Source organism: Nycticebus coucang, chromosome X (assembly GCF_027406575.1).
Source record: "Nycticebus coucang isolate mNycCou1 chromosome X, mNycCou1.pri, whole genome shotgun sequence".
NCBI classification, from domain to species: domain Eukaryota; kingdom Metazoa; phylum Chordata; class Mammalia; order Primates; family Lorisidae; genus Nycticebus; species Nycticebus coucang.
In genome coordinates, this window is record NC_069804.1 from 129,455,929 (window position 1) to 129,482,255 (window position 26,327).

General features: G+C 40.1%; 1 protein-coding gene across 6 annotated transcripts in view; it reads left to right on the plus strand.

The window, feature by feature from the left end:
* Positions 1-26,327, plus strand: part of DCX (doublecortin) — a 103,981-nt gene that overhangs the window by 65,897 nt on the left and 11,757 nt on the right. For 3 of the 6 annotated variants that reach the window (XM_053580550.1, XM_053580551.1, XM_053580552.1), the window contains exons 4-6: positions 7,950-8,052; positions 10,138-10,272; positions 18,607-18,704. In XM_053580550.1, coding sequence (XP_053436525.1) covers positions 7,950-8,052; positions 10,138-10,272; positions 18,607-18,704 — 336 coding nt within the window. The remainder of the gene's footprint in view (positions 1-7,949; positions 8,053-10,137; positions 10,273-18,606; positions 18,705-26,327) is intronic. The other 3 variants (XM_053580553.1, XM_053580554.1, XM_053580556.1) reach the window with 3 other exon arrangements.

Consider the following 26,327-nt stretch of genomic DNA (forward strand, 5'->3'; position numbering starts at 1 on the left):
TTTCAACTCTTAACATCCAAAATAAAAAATCTGTAACTATTAGGCAACAACTTCCCATTTTTTCCTAGCCCTGGGCCGTTGGTAACCTACTTTATATGTCTATGAATTTCTCTATTCCAGATATTTCATGTAAGTGGAATCATACAACCTCTGTCCTTCTGTGTCTGGCTATTTAACTTAACATAATGTTTTCAAGGTTCATGTTGTAGTATGTTTCAGAACTGCATTCCTATTGTGGCTGAATAATATTTCATTGTATAGATATACCACATTTTCTTGATCCATCATCTATTGATGAATACTTGGGTTGTTTCTACCTATTGGATGAATACTTGGTTTGTTTCTACCTTTCTACCAATGCTGCAATTGATGTGCAAGTATTTGAGTTTCTGTTTTCAATTCTTTGTATCTATACCTAGAGGTAATATTGTTGGGTGATATGGTAATTCTAACGTCTAATTGTTTTATGAACCTATAACAAACATTTTCTAATGCTTTGTAAAGCTTGCAGGAAAAAAGGGCAGAAGAGGGATGAGGAACCAGAAGTTGAAAGCAGAGAAGCAGGCAGTATATATCCCTAGATGTAAAACTCCACAGCTGGATCCCAGCATTTAGATATGAACGGAAATGCAGGGCATGCAAGGTCTTTGAAAAGAGGTGAACCTGATACTGAAACTGTAACATTAAGCCAGGTATCTAAAAGTGGATACACCTGGTGGCGCCCATTGCTCAGTGGGTAGGGCTCTGGCCACATACATCGAAGCTGGCAGGTTCGAACCTGGCCCAGGCCAGCTAAAATGAATGACAACTGCAACAACAAAAGAATAACTGGGCATTGTGGCGTGTGCCTGTAGTCCCAGCTACTGGAGAGGCTGAGGTAAGAGAATCACTTAAGCCCAAGAGTTTGAGGTTGCTGTGAGCTGTGCCACCACGGCACCCTACTGAGGGAGGACACAGTGAGACTCTGCCTCAAAAAAAAAAAAAAAAAAAAGTGGATACATCCTGATAAAATAGTAGACTGGAAATAAAGTGCCTGACAGCAAAAGAAACCTACTTGTAAACTTATGTGTCTCTGTCATAACTTTAGGTAGGAAACAAGATAAATAAGTCCACTAATATGGCTACTGCTTTGGCTGTTGTTATCTTCTGAGATTTTGCAACCTAAAGCCTGCCCTTACACAGATCTTAAGTTCAAATTTATACTACTCATGTGGCAAGGGAAACCATAACTGAGAAATAAAAAAGTCATCCCACTTGTTAGTGCCTCCTGGCAAGTGACAGAAGAAAAATCTCATCTTTGTTTGGAGGAGAGCATCACCAACCTAGGGCTCTTGGGATTCCCTAAGATTTAGTTCAACCAAATATGTGTTCACAATTAAAAGTTATAAAGCACATAGGGAAATAGGCCACCATGAGGGAATTAGCAGAAACAATAGATTTAAAGTCCCAGGACATGTGATATTAGAATTATCAAATACAGGACATAAAATAACTTTATTATGGATTGCTTAAAGGAACAAAACATAAAACAAGATTGAATAAGACAAATACACTATCAGATGTGATCAGGCAAATTTGGGAAAAAATTAAATAGAATTTTTAAACACAAAAATATAATTGAAGTTCAATGAGTGGGTTAAACTACAAATTAAATACATCTCAAGAGAGAAAAAGCAAACTAGGAGATTTGTAAATATTTTCCTGAATGCAATACTAACAGATAAAAAAATGGAAAATACAAAAGTAAAGGTAAGAGATATGGAAGACAGAATAATAAAGTCTAAATAACAATGTGTTTAATTTTAAGATGACCCCATAAGAAAGGCCTGAGATATATAAAACAAAAAATAGTAAGAAAATGAACTCGTATAGATGTAGATAAATCTATACAATATTGACTATATAAAATAATTTAAATAATAATGCCTAATTTGTTGGGTTAAAAAAAGAACAATGGCACATAAGTTGAGAGTTGCTCAGGCTTAAATATATAATACTTTAGAAATGATTGTTAAGAAAACTCTAGCCCTGTGAATATCTGGGATGGGAACCTTCTAGGCAGAGGGAGCTACAAGCGTGAAGGCCTTGAAATGGGAAAAGTCTTGATGGGTTTGAGGAATAGAACGATGTCAAGTGTAGCTGAAGCATGCGAGCATATGTGGACTAAGATAATATAGAGCAAAATTTAAAAGTTTGGATTTTATTCTATCTATGATGGGCAGGCTTTGGGGGTTTTTTAAGAGATGAGTGATATGACTGATTAAAGTTGAAAACAAGAATGGGTGTATGTGGGGTATTATTATTTTTTTAGCAGAAATTTTAGGGGAGTTCAGAGTATTAAATAAAAAGGTCTGTGCTAAAAGAGGCACCACAGAACCAAGGAACTACTTGCTCAGGCAAAAATGTTCTCATGAAAAACCCGCTAGGAAGACATCAAGTTAACTCCAGGAAAACAAGTTTGATAAGAAAGCTAGAATTGTCTTAGAAACATTGTCACAGTTCACCAAGCCAACTCTGTGCCAACCTCAGACTGGAGGCAGTCCAAGGCTGGCAGACAGGAAATACACCAGAATGAGAATAGCAGTAACTTTTAGAAATAGCCTCATCTGTAATGTTTATTGAATCTTTCATTAACTCGTTTTTCAAGGCTTGCCAGCCACTCTCCATGGGCAGAGTACATTGTTGCTAAGACTAAAAAATCAGTATGGTTTGTCTTCCTTGCCACAGGGGCTCCCGCTTCTTCACCACTGAGGCCATCCCTCTCCATAGACTCTCTGCCCTCCTCTTCACCCTAAATTCCACCAGTAGGCAAGTGTATGTTTTGTCTTGCAGCAGTTTGGCAGATGGGTCTGGGCAATTGTGCTGGGCACAACTTTGGAAGGTCAGAATCTCTGTTATTAATGCTAGTTGACAAGATGCAACTCTTTTTGCCTCAAGGGCTGTTAAGAAAGGCAGATTCCTGCCTTTGTTTGTGTAGTTACTTCTGCCAGGAGTACCTCCTATCTCCATCAACCCATATCCCACTCATCCTTCAAGATTCAGTTTTTTTGCCATCTTCTCTGGGAAGCCTTCCCCAGTTCACGATTAGAATTGTCCTCTCTGACTTCTGTGTTTCCCTTGGTCTTTGTGCCTCTAAAAAAGTGCTGACGACAGCCTGCCTTGTATTCCAATTATTTGTATAGTTCTGACTTATTATGTTGTCAGCTCTTTGAAGACAGGGGTCCTTTATTGTACATTTCCATGTCTCTCATAGAGTTCCTTGGCTCTAGTAAATGCTTAATGTATCAATATTAGTGGAATTGAACTTTTAATGAAAGTATTTTGCACATTAAAAGTGAATCTCATAGATATACAAGCAAGAATTTAGGTCCTCAAATAGTATTTCTTTCTGCCTAATTAGGTAAGTGAAACATAGAGTCAACTAGCAGCAGGCAGGTAGGAGAAATGTCAGCATTTATATTGTGTGGCTGGAGAATCTAATCAAGCTGAAATCAAGTCACAGAGTGAATTTTCCATTTGCAGCGGATAGACTCAAACTGCTTCCACACAGTAATCTGTTGTCTCCATTTGTCCATTTATTTATTTATTTTTGTTGCAGTTTTTGGCTGGGGCCAGGTTTGAACTCACCACCTCCGGTATATGGGGCTGGCACGCTACTCCTTGAGCCACAGGTGCCGCCCCATTTGTCCATTTATACTTCCACATTTAAGCCACTGAACCATCTGTCTAATCTATTGTTCACGGTAATGTGCAGTCAAGCTGGGCTCCCTTCCCCCAGCACCTGCTGGGATTTTTTAAAGACGAGCATTGAGTCAATGGTTCAATGTTAATGTGAGCTGATTTTATTGATTTTGTGCTGGCAGTTGGTTAATTATAAAGATAGGTGTCATACCTTTGTGTTCTCTCTGAATTAAATATGCAAGTATGACTCATACTGAAGCTGATGTCAGCAAGACCTTTGATCCCTGAGGATGCTGTAAGTGGCATCATAATGATTATTATATTTACTACTTCCGATGCCACCTCATAATGGAAATTCTGTCTCGAAAAATGAATTTAGAAAATCATACATTTCTAATGTAAGCTAAGGCCGACTTTGCATCTGCTGTTGCATGACCTCCATGGAATTTTAAAAAACAGGTGTTAAATGAGTGGGAGTTTCTTATATTCTATTCTTCTTTCATCTTTCTCCTTCTCTTTTTTTCTTCTTCCTTTTTCTTTTTTATTTTTTCTTCCTCCTTCTCCCCCTCCTTCTTGTCCTTCTCTATCACATATTCAACTACCAGTTACAGTAATGAATAGTTTTCTTGTCCATAGATTTAAAATATGATCCATAAAGAAGCTTCTTTTTCAATCTAGTAAGATGATCTAATGCATATTGGGTATTGATTAGAACAAATGGGAACTCTCCTGTCTAGGCTATATATAAGCCTTTGAAGGCAGGCCTTTAGGAAGATATGTTCTCTCAGGCAATTGAATTGTTTTGTCCTGAATTGAAGTAGGACCCTGAATACCAGTCCCAACTCTGCCGTGAGCTAGCTGTGTATCCTTGGGCCACTTTGACTCTCTGTGCCTTGGGCTTCTCATATTTAAGAGTGCACTCTTAAAAACAGAGTATTCTATTCTTCCAAGCCTGTGTATAACAAAGATGGGGGGCTGCTGAATCTCAATATTCAAGGCATTTGGGAAAGCTGGTCATCCACATGTACAATATGAATTGGTCTACATTTGGGTGCCAGTAAAATGTGGAATGGGATCACACAAGAAACCGGATACTGAACAGCTGGATTGCAATGCGCATGTATTTGAAGCTGGACATGCCGTTGTGAAATTGTCAGAAGCATAGGGGACTTTGCCTTTCTTAGAAGGGGGGGTTATCCAAAGGCTTTCCCCAAAGCCTGGGTGAGAGTGGAGAGGCTTGTGGTTGGAGGAGAGTGGGTCATTGGAACAGCAACCCCCAGAGCAATCTGTGAGGCTTTGTTGTCCTACAGTAGGATATCATGACCAGGGTCTGAGATGGCAGGTTTCAAACTTTTAGATTTTCTTCTTGGGAAGCAATTAACACAAATACCTCAAAATGAATGCTCCGGTAACTTTGGGGCATGCTTTGAATGCCCTAGTAAACTTCGTTTACTAAATTCTTTGTACAGCTATTAGTTGGTTTAGATTTCTATTTCTTTTTGAGCTCATTTGATTATTTAGACTTTCTTTTAAAACTCATGTATTTCATCCACGTTTGCAAGCTAATTAGCATAGTTTTGGGAAGCATAACTTCTGATTTCACAGTCATTTCTACTTTCTTGTTCCTAAATTTGTGTATTTTTGTTACTTTTCAAAGTCTCTGAATGCTAATTTTTGTTGTCTGCTACAATTGATTTCATCTTTCTTATTCTTACTTTTCTGTCTTTGAACACCCTCACAAAGCCTCTGGATGTTCCTCTTTCTTACCTTCTTTGCATGCAGTTTAGGCAGAAATAGTCCTAACTAAATTCTCACTGTGTGATAAGCTCTCCAACAGGAACCATGGAAAAGAATAGAAAGAGATATGAACTTGGTCTTTATATTCAGAAACCTGTGAGTACCCATAAAACACAGGCAGATCTTGAAACCAAGTGCTAAATCTTAGGTAGAGGGACACCCAAGGGTTATGCTTTCCTGACTTATGACTAAAAAAAAAAGGCAGGTAGTCAGGATCAAGAGCAGCCTTAACAAGAAGACATGGCAGAGATCTTCAGGGTCAAGGGAGTGCAAACAATTCAGACACTTGATATATCAAAGTTAGGGGCTCCAGATTTTATTGAGTCAATGACCAAGACATTGGTAGGAGGTCAGTAGCAGGGCTCAAAGCTGTGTGGCTTCTATCACTGGGTCTGCTATCAAGACATTATGCAGGAGGTCTATTGAACCAACAGTGCCAGCCAGGGACTGGTGTCACTTACATGTGATAATCAATTCTTCATGACACTAAATTGAAATGCTCTAATTCAATGAATCTCACCTCATCATACTGTGAGCTCCATGAAGCCATGGCCTAAGTCTCACTCATCTTTGTCTCTCCAGTGCCTAGACTATACATAAGTGCTTGTATTGCTGAGTGGTTAAAATGACAGGCTTGGCAGTCAGATCTGTCTTTAATTAACATCATTACTTTCCACCTGCACAATTTACTTCTTTACTTCTTTACTTTTCTGGGGTTCAGTTTTCTCATCTCTAAAATAACAACAATAATAATATTAACTTCTAGGGTTTGTTGTGAGGGTAAAACGAGGTGACAGATTTGGAAATACTTAGCAGAATACCTGTGACAGAGCAAGCATTCAATCAGTGGTAGTTTTCTAATTGTCATTGCAAGATTGTAGAATGAACGGGTCAGGGACTAGTGGACTGAAGAAGTGTTGGCCTACACATATTTGATGAGGTCAGGACCCAGGATGGGGAAGAGGCTTAATAAGAGCAACCCTGGCAGTCCTCCAAGTCTCCTTTCTGTCTCTTGGCATCTCTTGAATGACTGGGAGGCTGAGACAATAGGTATAATCTTTAAGCATCTCTCCCTTTGTGTAAAGCTAGCAATCATTTCGGCTAGGGGAACAGGGATCCAATTGAACTTGGGTAGGGGATGATGCTATTAATAAAAACATTTTTCTAATGTAACATATTGCTCTCTGTGCCCAGTGAGCTGTTGTTAGTTTGTGAGCACTGTGCCTTTGGAAAGACATTGCTGGCAGCTTGAATGGAAGCTTAGAACAATTAGAGGCTTTGAACATTTTCGACCTAAGAAGTGGGATATGCATGTTCTGACTCTATGGTTTCTCCTGGGATTTCCCTGGTGCGCTTAACTAATTATTGGATGTAATTAGGAAAGCTGAGAATTGGGGAGTCTGTAGGGAGCAGTAAACTTTCCCCCAAACCCTCATTTCTTTGCGCAGAAATGGGGTTGGGGAGACTGTCTTTCTTTTGCGGAGAAGTAACAAAGCTTAGGGCACTAGATGTTGGGAAGGGTCCTGGGAGCATAGCTCTACCAGCAGACTCAAGCATATTGGGACCCATTGGTCCTGATGAAGTTTTCTTTTCTTTGCTTTTTTTAATATCACCCTGGGTAGAGTACCTTGGGATCATAGCTCATAGCAACCTCAAACTCTTGGGCTCAAGCAATCCTCTTGTCTCAGCCTCCTGTGTAGCTGGGACTATAGGTACTCACCTCAACACCCGGCTAGTTTTAGAGATTGGGTCTTGCTCTTGCTCGGGCTGGTCTTGAACTCCTAAGCTCAAGCTATCCACCTGCCTCAGCCTCCCAGAGTGCTAGGATTACAGGCACGAGCCACCATGCCCAGCACTTGATGAAGTTTTAAGTAGTTAACGCAATTTTCCTTTCCTGCTTTCTCAGGGAGGAATGGTATTCTGGGTCCCTACCAGGTTCTTGGTCCATTTTTAGAAAAAGTTCACTTTTTGTGTGTCCAAAGCAGTTAAGAAATGATGTCCTTCTTTTAGAACAGATGAAGATTATGAGAGGAATTTCCACTTCTGAGTAAGCTCAGGGTCCATCCACCACAGGCTGTAGATTTTTCTCATATGCCTTGGCCTAGATCCCTGGCCCTGAAGTTGGGCCAGGAACACTGTCTTTGAGGCTCTGAGAAAAGGAGACATTTGTAGGGCCTTCTGCTAGCTGAGTTTTCTTCAGAGGGGGACATTCCATTTGGACATAGTATCAATTTGCTCTTGATGCAATAGAAACAACACTCTCACACGTGAAACATGGAAAGACCATGTATCATCACCCACTAGGGGTCATAGTGCAGACTTACGAGTGGGGCAGGTGTTTTGAGAAGAAGGAGATCCCTGGCAACTGGAGATGATGGCTTATATATGTTTTTTTCCCCTGCCAACAGGGTGTGAGGTTCATTGTCACAAGATCATCAAATACCAATCCAGTGTTTCTACTTTCTCCATAGGTAACCTGTCTCCATGACTTTTTTGGTGATGATGATGTGTTCATTGCCTGTGGTCCTGAAAAATTTCGCTATGCTCAGGATGATTTTTCCCTGGATGAAAATGGTAAGCACAACCACTGGGTTTTATCACCCCATTGTTCTTCCTGCCTCTATCCCTTAGGATTTCCATGGTTTCTGTGGTCTGGAGAACATCTATGCATGGTCCCCTAAAGGCAGATACTGTTAGTCTTTCTCCTATATATTTGGGTATATGGGTCACTAAGTGAAAGGTTGACTAGATGTTCCAGACTTCTAGCCTCCAAACTCAATAAAACTTACCATCAGTGGTGACCATATTTCTTGAGCCACATATTGTGTCCCATAGGCTGACAGGCACAATCAGACAATCAGATGGAACATTTGGAGTCAGAACTTGGATATTGTACATACACTTTTTTAAAAGTCATCATACTCCAGCTATTTGGCTTATAATGGTCCCATTTTTAGAATGATTTTTCTACTTTATTCTTAGTGTCAAACCCATTGCTGCCCCATTCCCCTGTTTTGTGATTTAGGATTCCAGAGGTTTGTTAATCTTAGAAAGAAGCTAAACATCTGCCCATCTCCCTTTTCTTGAGTCCAAGCTCCAGGTTCAAGTTAAAGGTGAACTAGCTAACACACTAACAAGGTTAGGATGGGATCCTGATGGAAAGACACATTCAAAACATATTTCTCACTTAGGAGAAGTAAAGTATGAGAAAAACAGAGGGAGTTTTACTATTATAGAGTTTACAAAATGATAAGAACCCTGTAAGAGGTGGCATTTCTGCTGTGTTCTCTTTTGGAAGAGGCAAATGATCATAGAATAGCTAAGCAAACCCTAGGTTATGTCCAATTCGCTATACCTTCTATATCTCTAGCTCTGGACTGTGATCACCAAAGTTCATCAACCAAAACAAGAAGTGAAATAAAAATGGGCATTCTGCTTAACTCAGTTTCCTGAAAACTCAATTGACCAGAATAGTTCCCCTAATCTTACTATTTATGTTTGAACACATTTTTAAGTAGGAAGCCACAAGGAGGTGTCTATAGAGGAAAGACTCCCCTTTACTCAACTGTTGATTCCACTTTGCACACCACAGCACAGGGCTGCAAAAACTGTATTGGGAAGAATGCTAAATTGAGATGCAGGACACTTGACTTTTAGTCCTTGTTCTGCTACTTTCTTGCTCTGTGGTTCTAAGCAAGAGGCTTTAGCTTTTGGTACTCTCATCAGCAAAGTTAACATAATGATCCTCTCCTAAAATTAGCACTGTTAGTGCCCCAAATGACCATAGTAGGGTATGCAGAGTAACCCTACTGCACAGAAAGGGCACTCTAGATGTGCTACACTGGGGCTAGGGCAAATGCTGGAACATTTAGAAGACTCTCCTACACGCTCGTGAACTTTCTTGAATTCTGAGTGGCAGACTCATCAATTCATTAAACCAGCATAAGGGATGATAATGTACATTGAAAATCAAACAGAACTTTATAAATGCAAGATGGTGGTGATGGTAGTAGTGCTGATTTATATAAAATGACATGACATCCATCATGTGCCTATTACAATGTGTGGTATGTAATAGACAATGAACGGTAGTTCCCTCCCTGTTCTTTAAATTACTTATGCATGTTTCTTTTTTTATTGTTAAATCATAGCTGTCTGTGTACATTAGTGCAATCAAGGGGTACAATGTGCTGTTTTCATATACAATCTGAAATATTCTCATCAAACTGTTCAACGTAGCCTTCATGGCATTTTCTTAGTTATTGTATGTAGGCATTTGTTTCATTTGTGTGGCTGCAACCTCTGAGCTATCAATCTCTACTCCAAGGAAATTAATTAAACATTGTATCAATAGGTGCTATTCTGGGACATGGCAAAGTTGTGCACAAATGATTGAGTTGACTAATTACCTACTTGACCTGCTTTTGGACTTCCGTCCTTGTTTTCTTAATCCAGGGACTTAAACACCTAGCTTAGATCAGTGACTTCTGGAAGTTTCCCCCATACCTTCTTTCCCAGAGAAGTTCCTATAAATAATGAGCACCACCTGTAGTCCTGAGCCACTTGAGTCCTTTAGCCTTGATGTTTATTTCAGTTTGCAGAAGCCGATAACGTGCTAAGTCTGAGGTTTACCCTGCTATCTGTGTCCTTTTGCCCTAGAATGCCGGGTCATGAAGGGAAACCCCTCAGCCTCTGGCCCAAAGGCATCCCCAACACCTCAGAAGAGTTCAGCCAAGAGCCCTGGCCCTATGCGCCGAAGCAAGTCTCCAGCTGACTCAGGTAACGACCAAGACGGTGAGTGCTCTTCTGCTAAACTGTGCATGCTGACTTCATATATGACTGAGACCCTCTGCATGCAGAGGAATGAGTTCCTCATGAACATCACTGTATCTCCATTAAAACCTTCTATCAATCCAGAGACTAGAACAGTTAAACTTGTTTGGAGTCATGGAGGCACAACCATAACCTTTGTTTTAATCAAACGGGTGCAGCCCAGAGATCTGGCCCGTTTTCCATGCTTGCTGTAATGCTTATTGTCATAGTTGTCATCATTGTCATCATCTTCAACATCATTCAGCCAAAAACATATTCAATGAAATAATCAAGTCAAACATAAATTTGAGACTGAAAATCTGAATCAAGAACAAGAATTTAAAAAATGACACCCCAAATTGTCAGCACAGTTGGTACACTTGAGCTTCAGATTTGACTCTGAACTAATTAGAAGCCAAAATAAAAGGGAGATAAGTACACATAAATATCTACAATTCACAAAAGGAGACAAAATAGTTGCCTTGGGGGAGCAGGGTGGAGAAGGGAATGGGTAAAGACCTACCTAATGGGTATAATGAATACTATTCAGCTGACAGGCACACCTAGAGCCCTGACTCAAGTATTATAAAAGCTATTCATGTAACTGAAACATGTGTATGCCCTTAATATTTTGAAATAAAATGAAAAAAAATTTTTTTTTAAAGATATGTTGCCTTAGTCTCACAATGAAGAGAGAAAGCATGGACAAGTTTCTGAAAGGAAACAAATAGATTTATCATCTAAGATTTTACTTAGTGCATAGTGAGTTATCTAAAAAATGTGGAGTGCAGATCTCTGCCAACGCATGAACTATTTGTTATCAGTCGGTCTGTGGTAAGATTAGGAGCTTGTGCCAAATGTAAATCAACTATGCCACTAAGCAGACCATTTAGTTCAGCTGACCTTTTTTTTTTCAGAGCATGATTTTATTGATGAAGGCAGCGGTATATTGATTTATGTTTGAATGCAACTTCTATCTTGTCTTGGACTACCAGTTTGAGTGGCACTGGTCTAAATGTTAAAATAAATGGCCACAGAAGTCCAAGTTCAGAGGCTTAGTAGACTCATGCATAGACAATTTGTGTTGTTCACACTTCGGAGATTATATGGTCCAAAAGACTCACACATTTGTCTTCCCAAGGCTCAGGATTCATCATGAGAATTCTTCTACTCTGAAAGCCTTAGGGAAAGATAACGGCCCTTTAGTTTGGGACAGCTTGAGCAGCCTATTGACTTTGAAGTATTTATGCCTAGTGAAACAGCCTGCCCTGCCTATCTCATGCTGCCAGGAGGGTACATATCACCAGCCATCTCATTATTCTCAGGGAGAAGAAACTAAAGCATGAAAAGGTAGTCCAGGCTTTTGCTACTTCCATGTCTTTGCACAACCTGTTCTATCATACCTAAAATGCCATCCCTCTAATCTATCAGTTTTCTTTGCTTGAAAACTATTCATCCATCAAGACCTCACACAATTCTCTGCAATACTATAGCATGTCATTCATGTCTCTGGGGGTAATAGTCACCACACTATGTTGTAAAGTATGTGTTTACTTGCCTTCTTCCCCAACTAAATACTTAGCCCCTTGAAGTACCATGTTCATTTTTGTATCCTCAGTGCAGAGTGCAGTGCCTAGCCCTTAGTAGATGCTCAAGTAATGCTTGTGAGTGAATAGATGCATAGAAGCACCTATTTGACCCAGCATGGTGCTAGAGTCCCAGTAAGCATAATGTTTGTTAAAGTAATAAAAATACATGTGCTTTAGTGATATCTCGTTCAAGTGTACAGAAAAGCTCATGACTATAAGCAAATTCATATTGCTGAAACTATAAAGACCTAGGTTTTAACACTGAGACTGAGAAACAAATTGTTAGGACTGTACTTAAGCAGAGAATTGTAAAGCACACTTGGTCAAGATCCATAAAGTCTGGCAATAATTGCTTAGCTAATTGTTTTTCAGAAATAGCACTAGCTATTTCTGGAATTTCTAACCAGTATTACTTACTTCTTACTGTGAAACAATTTACTCTAAGATGTAGTAGCTTAAAACAAACATTTATTATCTTATAGTTTCCGTGGGCAAGGAATTCTGGAGTGGCTTAGCTTGGTGGGTCTGGCTTAAGGTCTCTCATATATAGAGGATATTGGTAGGGCCTATAGTCATCTGAAGGCTCAACCGGGGCTGTAGGATCTATCTGGAAGATAGGCCATTTCCAGGGGATGTTAACTACTCCCCTTTGAAGGCGAAAGAAAGCCCTAAATATTTCTTTTCAGCAGAGACTCAAACCAAATGAAACATTGACTTATTTCAGATTCAGCTTAAGGAATGTTTTAATGTTCTAATTCATTAGAAAATACGTAGATTTGATTCTGGTTTGAACTAGTTTGCTAGATTTTAAAATATATGAGGGTGATCCAGAAAGTATCCAGCCATATATGTCTCTATTTTTCATATTATATGTCTGGATGCTTTCTGGACAGCCCTTGTATATATTTGGTCCAATTCATGGTTCAGTTAATTTCTGCATTAAGTTTGACTTAAAGTTTCATAAACAGATGCTATTCAGTCTGTCATTTGCATTGTAATTTGATTTCTTAGTCCTTAGTCCTCACATTGTCTCTTTCCTCTTCTGCTCCCAGATCATTCTACTTTATTCCCCTCAAGTTCAATCCCCACTCCCCCCACTATTAGTTTATCCCAAATGGAATGTTTATTGTTAAGCCCTAAACTCGAGTTAAGAAAGAACTTGATCTGTCCATATATACTCCTAAAAGGAGTAAGTAGCTCATTCTCACTGGGCAGAGCAGATGGACTCTTAGACTCCATGTCACATTGGCCATGTCTGCCTTTAAAGCAGGCCAAACACTATGGTAAAGGGATAAAATCTGAGCCCAGGAGGCTCCTGTGAGATATTTGAAGGAAAGCTTGCACAGCACCACCTTTGATTAACCCAGGACTTGCCATTTTGATGGGCAAAGGTAAGCTTGCCTTCAAGAACTAAAAACATTTCTAGTGTTCTCTCTCTATTTACGTTTCAGTCATCAATGTGTTAATTTTCCCTTTATGTAACTTTGCCCCCAGTTGAATTGAATTGAATTAAAAGGGCCAAATAGCTAGTTGCTGAGAAAAAAATATTTTCTTTTTCTTTCTTTCCTTTTTTTTAAGGAGCCCCCAAAGAAACTAATTACCCATCCTGGTAGGCTGAGAGAATTGTAATGTGATAATTAGTTTGCTATTCTTCAACAGTAAGTCATTATTGTAGCAATCCAGTGTTCTCCATCTCCCTTCCCCCAACTCAGGGGTACCTATTGCTGAAAGTCCAACCTTCCCTGTTTCCAAATGCCCAAGACAGCATGGCTTCTCAGCCTTTAGAAGGGAAGGTCAAGAGACAGAAAACAGCAGGGGAGTCAGGAAAGAAGTGTGTTCTGGGGTCCTCCTTTTCTAAACCGCGCAGTCTGCTTTGGGTTGCTTAAGCTAGAGGGACCTGGCTGTTCTTTTCTTCTTGAAGGTGACTGTCTGGCCTTGCTCTGTCCACTAAAAATATAACGTGAGCCACAAATGCAAGCCATCTTTGTCATTTTACACTTTCTACTAGTTGAATTTTTAAAAAGTTAAAAGAAATGGGCAAAATTCATTTTGCTATATTTAGCAATACAATCCAAATATTATTGTTTCATGAGTAATCAATGTAAGAAATAAAGTATTTTACATTCTTTGAAATTGCATTGTATTTTCCACTTACAGGACATCTCAATTCTGACTAGCCACACTTCAGGTGTTCAACAGCCACATGTGATTAGTGCCTACTGTTACTAAACAACACAAAAATACCTTTCTTCCTGTAGCTGAGAGGTTTAAGATAACAATCTTTTACATTAATTAAATGCACCAACTGAGGGAGGTGACACCCCAGATGGCACCGATATCTTCCCATGAGGGTAGTTGCATGCCATGCTGGCTGCTCTGTTTGCTATTGTTCCATGACATTGTATATGACACCCAGCTGGTTTGGCGGATGAAGGAAAACTCTTGCTAACCACTTCCTAATTTAAACCAGGTCAAATAGGGTAGAACCCCCAAAGATGGCTGTCAGCTCTGGTGTCTGCTTCTACCTTCTTCCTATTTGTTTCTCTTTTGTCTACCACAACTTTCCCCCCTCTTCCCTAGTCCCCATCAGAAAACTCATAGGAAGGAATTTCCTAAGCAATTACTTTTGGAAAGCAAGAGCCTATGTAGCAAGAACTCAAAACAAAACCACATGAGCTTTGAAATCCAAGACACCTGTGTTCAAATCCTGACTTTGCTTCCACTAACTGGAATGTGCATGTGAGTGTGTGTGTGTGTGTGTGTCTGTGTGTGTGGGGGGGAGAGAGAGAGAGAGAGCGTGCACCTGGCCCACCATAGACACTCAATAAACAGTAATTATTATCTTATTTTGGTCGATAAGATCGATAAGGTGGCTTAGGGGATGGAAAAGTTTTTGATACACCTTGTTGCAAAGGGGAAAATGCACTGTACAAAGAGAAGAAAGAAATGAGAGAATTTGGATTATGTATGAATTAAAGGTGGGAACAGGGAGGCAAGGCTGTGGTTCTGAGGAGGGAAATGAGAAAGTGAGATAAGTCACAGAAGGAGAAGACCGTCCCCCAAAGCATTCCTAGACTGCCTCTGAGAAGTGGATGCTCAGAGACAAGAGCTAAGGACGTTTAGTCAAGAAGAATAGAGGAAAATGAGGGATATCAAACAGCGGTGCCATTTCCAGCCACTCTCCAAATGCAATGTGACAGCCTATCCACATGGATTTACCAATCTGAGCACACGCAGTCTATCAGGCCCTATTTGCATTATTTCCTGCTGTTTCTCTTACTTGACATTTATGTGAATTGGCTCCAGAATCCATATCAAATGGCACCTTCCCAGATTTTTTTCCACAAATAATCCACAGACGAAATTTCTGTATGAATCCATTTTTATCTAGTCTGTACATGGAGGGGCTCCTTCAGCTGGTAATGAATCTACATTTGCCCAACCATGCCTATATTTTCTCATTTCTCTGTGTCCATCTTTGGATTTCATTCCAGCAGAGAACTCTGGAAAAGTCTGGGAAAGTATCTGCATTTTTTTCCCAACAATGCAGTGAATGGCAGTTAAATTATTAACAACTGATTTCCAAGATGCTTATTGAATGTTGGTGACAACAGAAAGCTTAAGATTGATTCTCTGGAGGAGGGAAGTGGGGAACATATATAAATGTACAATATGCAGAAAATAGAGAGGCATATATGAAACATGTATTTATATACCACCCCTAAATTTATTAGGTGAAAAAGTTTCAGAGGATATTGAGAAAAGAACTGGACATTGAGGAAGAGCTTATGTATTTAGATCTGTAGTAGGTGGAAACGGAATCACATGCAGAGATGCTTGTGGCTAACAATTCCCCACATTTTGGCAAGGCCAGTGGGCTCATTCCGAGCTAGATGAGTGTGTGGGTAAAAAGAAAGTAGTTTTAATTTTGGGAGTATCACAGCCACTTCTTGACAGCCTGACTAATAAATACTGGGAAACTGGAATCTATGAAGTATATAGCAATCACATAAAATAAAATGATAGACTTACCTGGGGATGCCCACACCCGTTAAACCTCATGGCTGAGGTTGGGATCTTTTGGAAGATTTCCATTGTGTCAGCTCGCACAGGTCACCACAATTGCTTCTTGTCTGGCTGGCTAGGGTACAGGTCTCACTGGGAAAACACTCAGGCACTGTAGGTGGCCCATTAACTCTTTCAACTATTAACTCCTTCATTTCCTACAGAGAGTAATTGACTGCTTTGTCCCATTGTGGGTCCGCAGACCAGCCTTTCCTAAAGTGCATTCTTTATTCACCAGTAAGCCTAGTTCCTTGACGAAGTCTGGCTCTCACATGCTCAATGCTGTTTGATGCAGGTCATGTTATTCTTTGGGTGGCTTCCACAGGAATGTAAACATAACACTCGAAGCTTACCTGGCCCAGCTGTGTCTGTTCTCTGCCTCCTCTGTGGTCTTATTTCAAGCCATTAACACCCTCCCACTTGGACTAAAGTAATAGCTTCTTACCAACCTCTTTGTTTTTATCCATCCCCCACTCCACCCTGGTCTTACTTCAGCTGATGGAGTCATACTTCTCAAATGCAAATTTGATCGTATCACTTCCAGCTCAAAATCTTTCTGTGACAGTTCCTTCCGAAACCAAACCCAAACTTCTGAATAGGTCACACAACAGGCCCCTAAGGTCTGACCCTTGGGACTCCAGCCTCATCTTGAACTCTCGGCTGGCTGGCACCCTGCGCTTGAGCCATTACCAGTTCCTGACACTTCTGTAAACATGCTGTGCTCTTTTACACCTTTACTCTGCCCTAGTAGCGCTGATTCTTCTTTTTCTGACATGGATTTTTTGAGATTCCATTCACATACCGTACAATTCATTAATTTAAAACATACAGCTCAGTGAGTTTTAGTTTAGCCACAGATTTGGCCAACGATCACTACTATTAAATGACAGAATGTCTTTGTCTCCCCTCCCCCCCCCGAAAGATCACTATACCCATTAAGAGACACTTGCCATTTCTCCCCAACTTCTCCCCCACCTCCAGCCCTGGCAACCATGAATCTACTTTCTGTTTCTATAGATTTTCCTATTCCAGATTTCATCTTTCAGGATTTGTCAGGTGTTGCCTCTTCTAGTTTGCCTCCCAGGCCCTTGATTTCAAAGACTGTGCTCTGGGTTCCTATAATGCCCTATGCAGAGCTCCGCCTCAACACTTATTCTACTGGATACTTGCCTGCCTGAAACCCCAATGCCTAATGCCTCATCTGGCTCACAGGTAGTGTGCTCCATAGCCAGTGCTAAACCAATGAATGACAGGGAGGATGACCTCTCGGCGAGTGGATGAGAGGTGACAGTTAATGCTGAACTATCCATTTTTCAGCTCACTTGCCCTCGGGTAAACTCAGCCACCACCACACTGATATCTCTTTCATCTCCACAGTTGATGTGCAGCGTCCAGAACCCAGGGAAGCATTACCATAAGTGGTGCAGAAGGAATATATCCTCAGGAAATATTCATGATAACAGCCATATGAGCTTTACCTGGGGGACTAACAACAACACTCTCAGGCCATCTTTCTGCTTAACTTTTTCAATGTTCTATTTATTCATTCTCTCTCTCCCCTCCCCGCTCTCCTCCCCCACTCTCCAAACACGCTTAGGCTGTTCACCTTTGTTTTTAAAGCACATTTTAGAATTTCTCTGTTTAACAACGTGGGTCTTAAGATTAAAAAAAAAAATACTTTAGCGTGAGATATCTGAACGTGAATCCACTTTGAAAGCTGTTTAATTGGTCTATTTTAATGCACCGCGTTTTTTTTTCCTGTTGGATATTAAAAAGCTCATTAGCAAGGGAATGTAAAACAATTAGAAAACACGATGGAATATAAAAGCAAAGCTATTTAATTTTCAGCGTTTTCTTGGTTGAAGGCAGACGGGGTGCACCCTGAGTCTGGCCGCCTTTCTGTATCGCTGTTTTTCTCCCTCTTTCAACTTCCTCAAATGTTCTCTTCTGATCTCTTACCCTATCTTTCTTGTCTCCCTTCCCCTCCATTCCTCATTTCTTTCCCTCTTATTTTGGTTCTCTCCTCTGCCCATTTTGCTGTTCCAGACTTTCTTTACATTTCAGTTTCTGTTTCCCTGCACTTTCTCTTTTTTTTTCCTTCCTTCTTTCTAACTAGCCTATTTTCTCATTCTTATCCCCCAGGATGAGGTAGAGAAGTGGGGGGAGATGAGCCAGAAATGAGACGGGAGAGATTGACATTGGGGCTGTATTGCACTTAGCCCATAATCTGCCACCAAAGGGGATGTGCCCTGGCCAGAGAATGACTCATATTTCTTCCCCTTTAAGGTGCCTCACTTTTCTCCTTTATAAAATTAAAGTCAAATAATACCTTCCCAGAGTACCTCCCAGAGATGTTAGGGTCAGACCTTGGAATGAATATGAAAAAGGTTTGAAAAGAAACAGACCCCTGTGATTGGCAAGCACTGGAGGGAAAGGGTGGGAGGATGACTGCCTTGCACTGCGCAGGGACCTAATTAACTGGGGATTGCAGTTCTTGCCCTTTTGAGGAATGTGTTTCCTTTTACCTTTATCCTACTCACCACATCGCTTGGGTGTCTGTGTACCTTGTTGGAATGTTCTTAGCGTCTTCGGAGGGGAAGGATAACGTGCTCCTTTTTTGCTGTTGATTTTTATCCCTTCCTTTTCTCTTGCCTTGGCCTAGCTAATGGAACCTCCAGCAGCCAGCTCTCTACCCCGAAGTCTAAGCAGTCTCCCATCTCTACGCCTACCAGTCCTGGCAGCCTCCGGAAGCACAAGGTATTAAGTCTCTTATACCTTACTAAAACTCCTTTGCACTCAGGGTTTCCTGAATGGCTGGGTGAAGATTTTCTCTTCCATTCTATTTCCGCAGCACGTTAAGACCAGAATTCCTATTCATTTGATTCCATGAACTTGAAGTTCTGGGAATCCCGGCAGGGACCAAGCTTCTAGTCCCTTTTATTTATTCCTCTGATCGAATCCTGGTTTATTTCCAGTTACATTCCGATACTTCTTACAAAGGTCTCAAGTACCTATCCTGATCTAATGAGGTAACGAAACCATGTCCGGGGGTAGATTAAGCACTTGTCTCTCCAGAGACAAAGCAAAGGCAACATTGAGAGTAACTTATGTCACCTGGCATTAGTTGATATAAATGACAAAGATAGCAGTCAAAAAAAGTGGCACTGACTTACTCCCTTTAGTTTTGCTGGATATCAACAAATGAATGTACCTTGGTTTCACTATGTACTTACTTTTCACTACCAGGCAGATTCTGATGCAGTGTAGGAAGACAGCACATACATTGCATGGGCCTGAAGCACCATTTACACAACTTAAACTCTCCAAAATCAATATGCCATTAAGATAATACTGTATAAATTTTCTGGTTCCACTATCTAAACAGATTTCCACCCAGAAATCTCTCCTGTACAGAAAATCTGGAGTGGTCACTGCCTTGAACCTCGTATACCTCAGGCAGTTGATGCTGATGTGCTGGTTTCTTCTCTGATTACCACACTGTGGAGCAGCTTCCTGCAGGATTCTTTTTCTCTCTCCCTGCTCATGACACTTGATGTGGGATGGAAAAAGACAAGAAGCCAACAGCATAGCTAACACCAGCCCAGAATCACAGATGATCAGAGCTGGAAGACATCTTAGATAGAGATAAATGAGTTTCATTTGATTCTCTCGAATGTACAAGGGTACATGTGAAATTTACTAGTTGTAGAATATAAATGTCTTAACACAATAACTTAACACAATAACTAAGAAAATGCCGTGAAGGCTATGTTGACTAGTTTGACGAAAGCATTTCAAATTGTATATAAACCCAGCACCTTGTACCCTATGATTACATTAATGTACACAGCTATGATTTAATAATAAAAAAAATTGTATAAGGCTGACATCTTACAGATGAGGAATTTGGGACTCAGATAGGTTAAGTTACTTAACTAGCTGTAGGGTTGGTACACGAACACTGCGACTGGTATGCAGCAGCCAGTTCACGCTAATTTGTGAGAGCTGATTGTGTATGTTGCTGTCCAACTCTGTTTTCAGTGATATCATGTTGGTAACTTGAACTTTGCCCTGTTGGGAATATTTACACCCTGAAAATTGGCAAATATTATAAATCAAGGTGATCGTGTTTTTTGTTTTTTTTTCCTTCTCACAGAAAGTCAGTTATTAAACATTTAACAGCACACCACTGCCTGACATCTATTCTCGTGTCCTTTTCTCTACCATCAGGTGTTTAATTTCCTGGATAATTTGGCCATTGCCTGCCCCATCATTTCTAATTCCTGTTGTGTTCCTTTACTGACCCTTTTAACTTTGGACCAGAACCTTCTGATTGTCCTGCTAAGCTGTTTGGTTTCCCCAAAGATGGATTTGCAGAGCTGTTTGTGTGGCCAGTCTTACCCAGAGATTGTGAGATGAAAAAGATTAGTTATTCTTTGCTGAGCAGCAAAGATTGTTAATATGGACATTCCGGGCTTGGCACCCATAGCACAGTGGTTACGGTGCTGGCCACATGCACCAAGGCTGGCAGGTTCGAACCCAGCCCGGGCCAGCTAAACAATGACAACTGCAACATAAAAATAGCCAGGCATTGTGGCGGGTGCCTGTAGTCCCAGTTACTTGAGAGGCTGAGGCAAGAGGATCACTTGAGCCCAGGAGTTTGAGTTTGCTGTGAGCTGTGACACTACAGCACTCTACCAAGGGCGACATAGTGACACTCTGTCTCAAAAAACAAAAAAAAGAAAATGGACATTCCAAGATAAGAAGAGCTTACCTCTATTTTTCCACTACACTCACAGAGCCACCTCTAAGTGACACTACTTATTGTGTCTTTGCCATATGCCTTTCTGTCCCTACCTTCCTTCTGGTAAGTGTAACCTATTCTAGCACCTTCCATCAGTACTTTCCACAAAGTGCTGAAGGCAGGTGGACACTTGGTTGCACACTTAGAGACATTCAGCTTTGCAACTGACATGTCCAGTTCATTTAGGCTGAGGACCCGGCATCCATTAAACCACTGAGGTGAGTGTTCCCATACTTAAACTGTTTCTCCTGGTTGGGCTTGCAGGCACTTGGGGCTTGTTTGTTTTTTGACTAAGTTCTAAAAACCATTTTAACCATTGAAGGGCTAAGAACAAGTTCACAGGTGGTAGCCTTGCCAGAGCTTCACTGTTTTCTGAACTGTGGAATTGTCAGTGTATTATTCTATTTTTTTTTTAAATAACTCCTTTTTAAGACAGTTAAGCGAACAAACACTACATAATAAGTGACATCGTTTTCTAGAGCAAACATTTAAATAGACATCTAGATTTTGGTCTAATTCTCACTATTTTTAAAACTTGTTATTTTTATGTCATTTCAACCTTACAGAAGAATGGCAAGAGAAAAAGAATGTCTTTATCTCTTTTCACAGATTTACCAGTTGTTTATATTTTGCCCCATTTACTTTATTTTTTGATATTCTTTCTTTCTCTGCCTCTCTTCAAACACACACACACACACACACACACACACAGAGTGCATTTTATTATTTTTTACCAAACCAGTTGAGATGAAGAGCAAAGATTATTCCCCTTTTGCCCCTAAATACTTTAGTGTATATTTCCTAAAAGAAAGGATATTTTCTATCATAACCACAGTATAATGATAAAAATCAGGAAATTTAACACTGGTACACTATTGTATACTGTTCAGTCCATATTCGAATTTTATCAGTAGCTTCAATAATATTCTTTTCCTGGTCCAAGATCCAATTCAGGATCACACACTGCCTTGTTATCATGTCCCTTTAGACATCTTTAATCTGGAAAAGTTCCTGAGACTTTATCGTTTGGTACAGTATATTGTAGAAATAAAGAGTACAAGCCAGTTATTTGATAGAATGCCCTTCAATTTGAGCTTGTGATTAGACAGAGATTATGCATTTGCAGCAGGATATCATAGGAGTGACGTTGCATCCTCTCTATAGCCAGTAGCCTCATGCTTACATCACCGGTAATAGAGATTGAACTTGTTTTTCTGAATAAGCTAAAAAGTGTCTTATGACCTTGGTTTAGTCCCCCTGGGTCTCAGGTCTTAGTTTCATGCTCCTCCCCTCACACGGCTACCTGAGCCTTAACACCATGGAGTCTCTGGGCAGTGGGCCTAAACAGATCTCATCTAAAGTTCCATCCAAGTGGACCTGAAAGGTGTGAGTCATAGTGAAGACAGGAAACAGGTGGCTGAGGCCATGACTTTCCTCCTGCGCAATTGGAAAGAAACTTGAAGTCCCAGTATCCCTTTGGTAACTTTTGATGGCTGTGGCGGGGCTCTAAGCTGTAATCAGCCTCTTGGCTTCCCCTCTTAAGCAGCTCACAGAGAATCCTCTTTAATGCAGCTGCAATGAGGTTAGCCAAAGTCCGCATCCTCAAGTGCTACAATATGGACACAGAGTAAATCCTTGGATAGTTAATGAGAACATTTTGCATTTCCATACTGCTTTATCCTATTGCACAGCCATTTTCCCATTTACTCATGTGATATCCCTGTGAATGAAGTAGGGCGGATAGCACTTCCATTTTACAGATGAGAGAAAAGAAGTGTAGAGTTTAAAGACAGCCCCAGTGTGATTCAACAAAAATTTATTTAGGATTTTCTTTGGAGAAAGTATTGTATTAAAGATGTTCAGAGAAGGGCGGCGCCTGTGGCTCAAAGGAGTAGGGCGCCAGACTCATATACTGGAGGGGGTGGGTTCAAACCCAGCCCCTGGGCCAAAACTGAAAAAAAAAAAAAAAAAAAAGATGTTCAAAGAATCTAGCCACATAGGGAAACACTTCAATTTACTTAACATGATGATTGTACCCATGGCTGGAAATTTGGAGGCATTTCACATGCAGGGTTGTATGGAGACAGAAGGAAAAGATGTTTGACATACTATTTGAAATTGTAACTAATACTACTTAAATATACATTTTCCTTCATGTTTTTAGACCTCTCTTCTCCTGTAAGTGCTTGGAAAGAGAGTTTGATGACTAAAACAGGGTCCTGACCCTTAAATCCCAGACACAACTAACTCCAATATAAGTAGACTTGGGTAGTGTAATAAAGAGCTAAAAAAAAGAGCTCAAAGGAGTGTGGGAAAGATATCTGACTCAGGGAGGGGAGTGGGTAGTGGCACTTGAGCAAAGTTTTTCACCAAGGTGATAGATATTAAAGTTGGGCCTTGAAGGCTGGGTGGGCTTCTCATGGCTGGTGAAGAGAACAGTCATTACAGTTTAAAAAAATCAGGAAGAACAAAACCAGGCCATCATAAAAGTACAGGGCACACTAAGGAAAGAGCAAACCCAAACTAGAAGCCAGATTTCTCAAAGCTCCTCCCTGACTTCCTTTGGACTATAAGCTCCTTGGACCAGAGATCAACTTTTTGTTTTCTCTAACACAACAATATCGCCAGCACAGCTGTATTTATTACAAACATTTTGTTCTGTAGGGCTCCAAGGGACTACGCAAATGAATTTCAGGTGCCAATTATTTGTATTGTTAAGCAGTATGTGTGTTACTGTATTTCTCCATATCAATCAACAAAAAGCAAAATGTTGATATAATTCCTTGTCCTGAACATTGTTCTACCCACACAAAAAAAATACATGTTGAATATGAAATCAACTGATGGAGATACACAAGTTCAGAAATTGATAACTAGGCCTAGTCCTGTGAATTCTCTCCATATTCTTCTGCTTCTCACCCTATTCATTCTGAATCACAGCAGTCGCAAGTGGCGGCTCCTCACCATTTTACCCTTAGGGAGTATCTCCCCTTGCTCTAAGATAAAAGTCTGGAACAATTTTCTTAGATAATAATTTCCACTCATCAGCCAACTCCACTGAAGTGCCTATTACTGAACAGCTAACAACAGGGGTAAAATGCTGAGGCCCAATAGTTCAGTGCAGTGGGACTCAAAGTGGTCCCCACATTATTAAAAGGCCCTTTCGTACTGCCTGAAAAATATCCTGAGAATTCACTGACTTGGCAGTGTCTGTCTCGTTTCCCTTACTTTGGTGTAACTGAAGAAAATCATGCAGTGACTGCAGTTATATTTTACAGAATTTTAGCACTAGGAGGAACTTTAAATAGCTTATGGCTCACACCTTCCTTGGTTTTAAGATATAGAAGCAAAGGCTCTCAAAGGGGAAGTTAAGTGGCAAAGGTGGGCCTAGAATTTAGATCTTCTGGCTCTTAATCCTGAGCTTTTTCTGTTACAGTGGAGTTTTATTATATGCAATTTCCTGTAATGGAATTAAACAGTCACAACATAGAACAGAGCAAAACAACTACAAAACTCTCTCTGAGATTTGTATACATCATCACATTACAAATTACTATATGCAGGGCGGCGCCTGTGGCTCAAGGAGTAGGGCGCCGGTCCCATATGCTGGAGGTGGTGGGTTCAAACCCAGCCCTGGCCAAAAAAAAAAAAAAAAAAAGAGCCAAATTACTATATGCAATATACATACATATTGCTGTATACGGTTGCATTTTTGGGAATCACATAAATAGTGCTTAATTGTCAATATAAGGAATTTTCAAAGGTACTTTTGAAAAATAACAGATTATTGAAATATAATTCACATACTATGAAATTCACCCTTCTAAAGTGTACAGTGTGATTTTTTTTAATCCATTCTTCCAATCTCTGTTTAATTTGAGCACTTAATCTACCTATTTTAATGTAATTACTGCTAAAGTAGGAATTGCATCTACTATTTTGCCATTTTCTATATGTCTTCTGTTAGTTTTTGTTCCTTAGTAACTTGATTCTTGCTTCTTTTGTGTTAAGTATACACATATATTTTCTAGTGGTACAACATTAATTCCCTTGTTTATTTTTAGTAACTTTATTTCGAGTTTTCTCCTAGAGGTTGCCTTAAGGATTACAATTAACATTTTAATACAATGTACGGTAGATTAACACCAACTTGATTTAAATTGTATATGCACATTTTGCTGTAGCATAGCTCTGGCCTCCCACCCCCTGCTTTGGGCTCTTATTGGCATACAAATTATGTCTTTATACATAGTAAGACCATCAACATATTTTTATAATTACTAGTTCATGCCGTTGTCTTTTGAAGTAAGCCAGACACAGAAAGAAAAATATTGCATGATCTCACTCATATGTGGAATCAAAAAAAGAAAAAAAACAGGTCAAACATAAAGAGATGGAGAATAAAACGGTGGTTACCAGGGACTGGGGGCTGAGGGGAAGAAACAGGGAGATGTAGGTCAAAGGAGACCTGTTGGATAAGCAGGCTAAAAAAGTCTAGAGATTTAATGTAACATGAGGACTGTAGATAATAAAAGTGTATTTTATTAGATAGATTTTAGCTGCTCTTGTAACAAAAAGGTATGTGAGGGAATAGATACATCACTTCACTTCACTATAGTAACCATTTTACTATCTCTCTATATCCCATAATATCATGTTGTAAACCTCAAACACACACAATAATATTTCTTTAAAAAAAGAAAAAGTTACAATAATAAATGTGTACTGCCTTTTATATTTGCTTATGCATTTAGCTTTACTGGTGTTTATTATTTTTTATGTGGATTTGAATTACTGTCTATTGTCCTTTCCTTTCTCTGTGAAGGATTTTCTTTAGTATTGATTATGGGACAGATATGCTAGTAATGAATTCTGTGTCTTACTTTATCTGGGAATGTCTTGATTTACCCTTCATTTTTGATAGTAATTTTGAATGCAATGCCTTGATCTATTGTAAGTCTCCCAGCCTTCAGAGAGAGAGTCTGTTAATGTGTTGAGCCATTATTTTATTGCTCTGCCAGCCAGTTCACCACTCTACCTTATCCTGCACTTGATGCTTGGGCAGGACCTAAAGGTCAGCCAGAGGGGAGAGATGAGGGCCTTCTTCAGTCTTTTCTGAGAATACACCCAGTCCTGCACATGGGCCTGGCCTAAATTCCCAGGAATATGTTGCTTTTCAAAGCTCCCTACAGACAACTCATTCTACAGCTTTTCCTTTTAAGGTTTTGAGCAGCTTCATTTGCCCCAACTCTTATCCTTACCTTAGGCAGCTGTGATTTTTTTAAACAATTGCAACTGATTAATGTCCCTTGAAAAGGCGATTCACTGCAAGTGTGCTCTGAGCCAGGTCGGATAATGAGAGCAGGAGCTTCTAGGGAGCTACCTCAGAGGTCAAAGGGTGACAATTCTCTAGGAATGGGGCATTATGGATCACTCCAAACTGCCAGCTGCGTCCTCCAGTGACTACAAGGTGGCTGGTTTGCACTGATAGTGTAGTTGTGAGGCTGTTGGTTGTCCAGGCTTGTAGTATTCTTACAAGATCCAGCCATTCTCCTTGAATAAACATGAACAGTTCTTGG